The 8374-nt window shown below is 47.5% G+C and overlaps 1 protein-coding gene across 4 annotated transcripts in view; it reads right to left on the bottom strand.

The window, feature by feature from the left end:
• LOC106815619 (hydroxyacyl-coenzyme A dehydrogenase, mitochondrial-like) overlaps positions 1-8374 on the bottom strand; it is a 19155-nt gene that overhangs the window by 3506 nt on the left and 7275 nt on the right. The window contains exons 4-7 of one of the 4 annotated variants that reach the window (XM_014820106.1): positions 6871-6960; positions 4613-4685; positions 4105-4221; positions 2639-3513 (exon numbers count right to left, since the gene is read on the bottom strand). In XM_014820106.1, coding sequence (XP_014675592.1) covers positions 3398-3513; positions 4105-4221; positions 4613-4685; positions 6871-6960 — 396 coding nt within the window. In that variant the 3' untranslated portion in view covers positions 2639-3397. Of the gene's footprint in view, positions 1-907; positions 998-2638; positions 3514-4104; positions 4222-4612; positions 4686-6517; positions 6608-6870; positions 6961-8374 lie in introns of those variants that run through there. The other 3 variants (XM_014820105.1, XM_014820107.1, XM_014820104.1) reach the window with 3 other exon arrangements.

The raw sequence follows: 8374 nt of genomic DNA, 5'->3' as shown, positions 1-8374 counted from the left end.
CACTCCGAGGCCGAGACCGAGACCGAGACCAAGGAAAACGGTCTCGAGACCGGTCTCGAGACCAAGACCGGTCTCGAGACCTACAACACTGACATGTACACGCATATATATATATATATGCACATATGTACATGTACACGCATACATACACATATGTACCTGTACACGCATACATGCACACATGCACATATGTACATGTACATTCACGCACATACGTACATGTACACGCGTACATGCACACATAAACGCAACACACACACCAGCACCAAAGCACAGATTTTGGACACCCTACACGCAGACGCACACACACACACGCATGCACACACACGCACGCACCCACACGCACGCACGCACGCACGCACACACACACACACACACGAGTGTGTATGTCTTTCTACATGTACTACATGCATTAATAATAACCTCTCAAATTACACTTCAATTCCACATCTGCATAGTAATGCGCACACTTAAACCTTGATTGAGCGAGATCAAAATGCAATTTGACGACAGTTCGTTAGTCGAACGTAATTTTGCGCACGGTTAAATCTCGCCGATCGCACTCCCAGCATTCGCTACTGTGGCGAAACCTCAGCCGCCGTCGTGTCTCTCGCACGTTGCCACGGTGACCAGCGATAGCCAACGCTAAGCCTGCCGACACTTGTTCGCAGCAATTAAGCAACAATTACAACAATCAATTAAAAGCGAACAATAACAATTTAATCGAGCGACGACGACCACATCAACAGTCGCGTGAGGAGTGACATTGACATTGCCGAAGGTCAGAGTTCACACAGTAAGACATCCCGACATTGTCAAATGTCAAACAAAGGTCAAACGGAGAGACGCGAGTTTGACTTTGGCAAAATTCAAAGGTCACATGGGGAGACACGACCTTGACACTCACCTTGCAGGTGACGCAGTGCTTGCCCAGGTTGGTTCCGAACTTCATCAGAGCGTTGAACGTGCCCTCCGTGGTGTCATCCGTCTTGATGACCTGACAAAAATCAACAATAGAAGGAAGCGATTGTCAACAGACGTTCTTGAAACGACCTTCAGACTACGTTCGCCGCGTGCGAGACAGACGCCGACCCCCCCCCCACCCGTGTTACTATAGCGGGGTAAGAGAGGATCGGCTAACCAGTGCTCCTTAAACTATTTCGGTGTCATTCACCCTGGAGTCTTTATCGCAACATTTCATTCACCCATGACTAAATTTCCTTACGTTTTTGTTAAAGATGGATTCCCATGTAAAATTTTGTAACAAACCACTGTAAAAACGTAAGTAAATAACTCACTCAAATTCGGTTTCAATCACACCAAAATAGTTTCACTTACCATTGGGTGGGAACCATTCACCGGGCTAGCTAAGGATGGGCTAGGCTAAGCACTAGGCTAGGCTCAGGGTGGGCTAAGGGTGGGCTCAGCAGTCGCGCGCCCATCTATCTGCGGGTATGGAAGAGAGGGATTTCTCTGCAGTTACATGTCTGCACCTCTCTTCTTCCGTCAGTTTCTCCTGCTTCCATCGAACGTGGACATACGTTACTAACATATATTACTATATATTATAATGTATAGTAATAATACATTATTATCATAATTTAATAATAATAATAATAATAATAATAATACTGTAATGTAATCGGCTTACATCAGTTCCACTCCCACCTTGTCCCACCTTCTAGCATCATTCTTCTCCTGCGTGCACACACTCACAGATTCACACACATGTACAAACACACACAAACAAAGACGGACAAATTTCGAAGAAACTTTCACGTCGACCGAATTCATCATTAATTGTAGAATTATAAAGGAATTTGGGGAATCGTTCGCCACATACCTCTGCAAGGTTTAGGTGCAATATGCAACGTCCCTACATTACAACTGCAGGGAGGGAAGTGTGGATGGTGGAGATAGGGTGAGTGTGGTGAGGGGCAGGGATATGTTTCGGCACACATTAACCCAATTAATTAATAATTAAGATGTGCGGACGCGTGTTTACATAAGACCCTCGCACTTCTCGTAACAGAATCCCATCGCAACAGTTGACGCAGGAATCCGGAAAGCAATCAGTTACAATTAATTTCAATTAGTTAATTATTATAGTCTCGGACCCCCCCCCCCCGACGCATCCCCACTACGGCTCATAAGGTCTATGTCCCCCAGGGTACTATCGGAGGGTACCTTGGGTACGGTTCGATATATCGGAACGTACCCTGGTAACTATCTGATATGGTTAGAGTTAGGGTTAGAGTTAGGGTTAGGGTTAGGGAGTAGGCGTAGGTGACTCCCTAGACTCGTTAGTGGAGTAGGCGAGGTACGGTCCGGCATATTAGATAGTACCAGGGTACGTTCCGATATATCGAACCGTACCCAGGGTACCCTCCGATAGTACCCTGGGGGACATAGACCCTCTCAGCCCCACTACGTGTGTTCGTCCTTGCACTAGTGCTAGCACCGGCTGGGCTGGTGGCTTACGGTGCTTCTCCAACGCTTGCCGCAGGATGCAGGACAGGATTTTTCCCCCCAACTCTCGTATCTCGTCTGTCTTCCCCAGACTCCCAGGGACGTGGCGAAGGCGAGGTGTAAGAGAGAAACGACGACAACAACAGTGTAAAACGAGGGTAAGACGAAATACCTTCGGCTTGCGCCAGACATTTTTTATTTCTCCTCACACAAACCAGTCGCTCGCTCGCGCAAACAGTCGCGGCTAGCGCGAAACTAAACACGAGCCGGCAGCGGCGGAGAGTCGCGCGCCGGCAATCACGCAAACGCTCGTTAGTACACAGGCGCCACCTGTGCGAACGAAAAATACAGATTATTCGCGAGGTATATATTGCACAGATGAAGCCACAGAACATGGAGTTTCTACAATATCCATTGCTTACATACATACATTATCCATTACTTTCCATTATCCTGTAAGTCACAGACCACCACGTGGATTCAGGGTACACAAAGACTACACTACCCTACCCTACAGCCGTGTTATATCTACATTCACCTATATATATATAGATATATATATATATATATATATATATAATATATAAAAACGATCTATATATATATATATATATACATATTCTAAATTGACGTTTATTTTGCCTGACCCGCTTCATGATATTATGTTATTACGTGTGTATATATATATCTATATCTATATGTTTTAGTAAGGCACTTAGATTAATACTTCCAAAGACACCGGTAGACTGTATCAAAAATAAACAAACACAGTGATGCCGCTCCGTGACAGCAACGTCACCGCGCCCGCACGCGTCCGGGGACAGAAACAAAAGCGCATCCCCCGCCGCGCGACACGCAAACCCGTCAAAAAAAAATGCGCGACCTCTCCGTCGTTGTCGTGGCGACAACGCAAGAGCCGTTCACTTGTCTAGTACTTGTAGAAGCCCTCTCCCGTCTTGCGTCCGAGCTTGCCCGTGCTGACGAGCTTGTCGAGCACCGTGATTGGCTGGAAGATCCGGTTCTCCGGGAAGCGCTTGTGCCAGCCTGCCGAAGAGACAACGCGACACGAGCGGTTCGTTAATTAATTAACTAATTACTCGCTAATCGTCGAGCAAATAACCGATCACAATTAATAAGTCCGAAAGCCCCGGCTGATTTTCGAAGAATTTCATCTTTACCACGATGAAATTATTAACGCAGTGTCCGGTCATCCATTACAAAGCTCAGCACAGATTCCCAAATCCACGTCACGATTCCCACGCCACATCCTCTTTCAAATCATTAATTTTTACTGGATTTACTATTGCTTCAAAAGTTACAAAAACTATTTTTTTTTTATAAAATGCCTAAAGGTAAGTAATATTATGGTAAAAACTTATTGTTTGTTTTTTACTGAAAAAATATAGTTGGGTTCACATAAGAAATATATGACTGGACGCGTAGCCTGGGAGCAGGGCGTCCGGTAACCGAACGCGTAGCCATGGTCTATTATTAAACCCACATTTGAAATCAACAAAAACGAAGTGGGCCTGTTCCAAAGTTGCCGATCACAATGCCAGGGGAACGATTACCGACGTCGCAACATCGCCACGGCGACCATGCCGCAACTGCGATCCGATAGGGGGAGCCACTCACCGTCCAAGATCAACTTGACGATGTCGAGGCCGATGTAGTCGGCTAGTTTGAACGGTCCCATCGGGTAACCGGTCCCCATCTCCATCGCCTGGTCAATCTCCTTAGCAGTGGCGTCACCTGGTGGCGGCAGAGAACAACAGACACAACAGCGTCACGATTGCAACGTAAGCGAACAAAAAACATGTGAGGAACGAGATAACGAAAGAGTGAGGTGGGGGAGGAAAGAGGAGGAGGAAGAAGGAGGCAGAGGAAAAAGGAAGAGGAGGAAAAGGAGGAGGAAGAGGATGAAGAGGGAAGAATAGGGAGGAGGAAGAAGAACAGGAGGAAGAGGGAAGAATAGGGAAGAGGAGGAAGAACAGGATGCGAAAGGGAAAAAATAGGACGTCAAACTTGTCAAAGGGTCGCGAGCGAGCGACCTTGATATTTAACACAGAGGGTCAAAGGTCGACCGCGATCGGTAAGCGACGGTCGACCCCAGCCTCACGCGAACCCAGAGGGCGCCACTCACCGCGCTCGAGCATGCGGACGGCCTCTCCTAGGTAGGGCATGAGAAGACGATTGACGATGAAGCCGGGAGTGTCCTGAAACACGGCGAGCAAAGTTACGCATGAGTCGCCGGCGCCACCTACATCACTCGCCGACGTTACCATGTGCATGCGTCACATTACTGGCTAGATTTTACAAGGTGTGTGTATGTGTCTATAGATATATAGATATATCAGGAGTTAATAATGACAAAGGAGTTCGACTCGTATTTGGTACTGATTTCACTAAGTTTTGTCGTACGAGTTCGATGTGAATAAAAATACAAATGTATACAAACATGAGCTTCTTTTGTTCACTGGTCTTGATATTATCTTCCGGTAGTATTACAAACCACGTAGCTTCCTTAGTTTTGACATAAATCATACTTTTGCACGACATGGTTTTCACGTTATTTACCATATTTACGTTTATTATATATAACATACATATACACACACATATATATATATATATATATATACAACATACACATATTTATAAGAAATTACAACTTTTCAATCTCATCTAGTAAAACGATTATTTGAACTAGTTATCAGACGATCAGATATCGAAACGTGAACACGTACGGCGACGGGATTAAGCCCTCCCCCCCCCCGATTACTTACTTAGCAGACGAATCATCGGTCGCGAGACCGAGGAGAGCGCAAGAGCGCGGTGGGTTACGCCAAAGCCACACGCATGCAGGAATAGTTAACAAAGCGCAGAGGTAAAAAACGCAGACATAAAAAATGCAGAGACGTATGGAGTGCAGCGAAATATTAGGAGGGAAGGTGGACGGTGCTGCCATCTATTGGCAAGCCTACTGTTACAGCTACATAACAGATGGAAGGACCACTGCGAAATGGTCGCGTGCACTAACGAGCGAGAAAAAACTGTCTGCATCACTCTCTCTCTGTCTCACAGCAGTCTCCACCTTCCCTCCATATTTCTACTGTTCCTGAGAGTAAGTTGTTATGGGGTAGATACTTCTTGCAAGGGTTGAGAGAGAGAAGCAAGCAGTGTTAACAAGATACTAGCAGGCCTACAGAGCACACTACGAACAGTACAAGCCACAGGTGGCATTTACGACAGACTTACCTTCAATCTCACCCCCGGAATGGTTGAAGCATTTCTAGCAGCGACCGCTACCACTACCACTACCGCTACCGCTACCACGACGAACCCACGTACGCACGATTACATAGAGAGTACGTACGTTCACGACAAAATAACATGTTCCAGGAGAAGATCGAAAAACTATCATTTACTCCTGACATGTTCCTGTCATTAACGGAACACCGTTGCCAGAAACGTTCACGACTTATGATGACATCGTATGTGTAAAATGCCACAACATTTTCAAGTGAGTAGTCGTCGTGCAAAAGCTACGACGTTTTATTGACTTATCATTTATCTTTTATCCTATTAATTTTTCTTTTTTTCTTTTCTTTTCTTTTATGATCTAATTTCATAACTGTTGATGACGTTTCTGACAACGGACAACACAGACGATACATCTACAGACAAAAGCAGATTGCAGCACTGAAACAGAGAGAGAGAGAGAGAGAGAGAGAGGGAGAGAGCGAGAAAGGGAAGGGAGACAGGGAGGGAGGGAGGAAGAGAGAGAGAGACAGAGAGAGAGAGAGAGGAGGGAGACGGAGAGGCAGAAGCAATGAGAGAGCGAGAGAGAATGACAAAGAGAGAGGGAGAGGAGAGAGAGAGCAGGAGAGAGAGAGCGGGAAAGAGAGAGAGACACACAGATAGGCAGAGAGTGAGCGAGCGAGCAAGAGCGTCAGATAGAGAGACAGAGAGACAGACACACCACGAACGTGACGCGCTGACACCGAGGGAAGGGAGGGAGGGGGGGGAGCGCCGCTACACACTATACCTTGCAGATGACACAGTGCTTTCCCAGTACCTCGCCGAACTGCACGAGAGCACTGACAGTCCCGCTCCCTAAATCGCTCGTCGTTATCACCTAGCAACAACCACCGACGACAACATCAACACATTAGCCGCAACGCCGTGCCGCGCGCGACCCCTGGGGTCATGTGGGGGTCGGCATGCACGGTGGCGCCCCCTGGCGCAACCCCGGGGGTCAGCATGCATGCACAGTGGCGCCCCCTGGCATGACCCCGGGTTCGCGCGAGGGTCAGCATGCACAGTGGCGCCCCCTGGCACGACCCCGAGTTCGCGCGGGGGTCGGCATGCACGGCGGCGCCCCCTGGCGCGAGCGCGTACCTTGCAGACGACACACTGCTTTCCGAGGTCGGTGCCGAAGCTCAGCAGGGCGCGCAGCGTGTCCGGGGAGATGGCCTTCGGCGAGATCACCTGCGCATCACCACGACGACGCAAACATCATGAGCCGGCGGCGCCACCTAGGACAGCGCGGCATTGGCCCCGCCCGTCAGCTCGAAAAGTTTCGCGCGTTTGAGGAAGGGCGGGTTCGAGCGGCCAGCGATTTTTTGGCTCGGACGTTTCCCCGAGCTACGTTGTTACAGGGTGGCCTCTTTCTTTCTCTGTTTGTGTGAACGTATTTCGCGATGGAGAGGGAAGGTAATCGGTGCGACGAACACGCGCTGGCGATTCTGTTACGAGCAGTTTATCCTCCCAATGCCGGGATGTCATGCGACAACAACGCGACATGGAACAACTCCTATAATCTCCTGTAACATGTTGTGTGGACTCTAACATGGGTTCGGGGTGAGAAGATCGACTCAAAACTTTTAAAGGATATTCAGAACTTCGTACGACGTGTACAATATTCTGTTATGAAGATCGGGAAGGATTGCTTTAATTATCGATTTCTGATGAGTCCAAGATATATATATATAAAGGGATTTATTGTTTAGCAAATATCGACAGATTTTTGGAATATGGACGATAAAGACAAACAGGCACGTACACAAACACGCTAGCTCAACACGCATGCATGCACTCGCGCACACATGTACCCACGCATTCACAAACACTAACGCACGTGCACACGTATGCACAGGCACGCACGCACGCACGCACGCACGCACGCACACACCTGTTCCATGTCACCTAGTGCTATGCCATATACACAGTACTAAATCCATCCACAACTCTCCTCCTCCCTCTCCACACACTTCCACACGCAACCCCTCTCTCATCCCACCCTGACCCCTCTCTGACCCCTCCCCATCCCCTCCCTGACCCACCCTCGTGCATGCTACTGTACCTGCTCTAGTCAGCTGTAACTGTAAGTGTCACTGAAACGATCGTAATAACGTGAATGAATAGAGTAACAGCCGTCATTAGCATTAGCAGCGAGACAAGACAACTTTGGCAATCACCGTTTCGATGGCATGCCGATTGCCTCTCACGCACAAATCGTAGTAACTCTCTTACGACCGATTGTTCGCGGCACGCTTGACGAATAAAAGAACATTTAGAAATCGCGCTTTTGGCGCCTATCGTACATAAGATCGTTCGTTACAACAAATGTTCGTCAGGAAAATTGTTCATATATACGGCAGTTCATATGTATGATTGTTCATACATACAACAGTTCATACATATGATTGTTCGTACATACGTTCGTTCATACATACGACAGTTCATACGTATGATTGTTCGTACATACTACAGTTCATACGTATGATTGTTCGTACATACGATTGTTCATACATACGACAGTTCATACGTACGATTGTTCATACATACGACAGTTCATACGTATGATTGTTCGTACATACGATAGTTCATACGTACATACGAT

The sequence above is a fragment of the Priapulus caudatus genome, unplaced genomic scaffold, assembly GCF_000485595.1.
Source record: "Priapulus caudatus unplaced genomic scaffold, Priapulus_caudatus-5.0.1 Scaffold1159, whole genome shotgun sequence".
Classification (NCBI taxonomy): Eukaryota; Metazoa; Priapulida; class Priapulimorpha; order Priapulimorphida; family Priapulidae; genus Priapulus; species Priapulus caudatus.
This window is presented reverse-complemented; position numbering and strand designations above follow the sequence as displayed.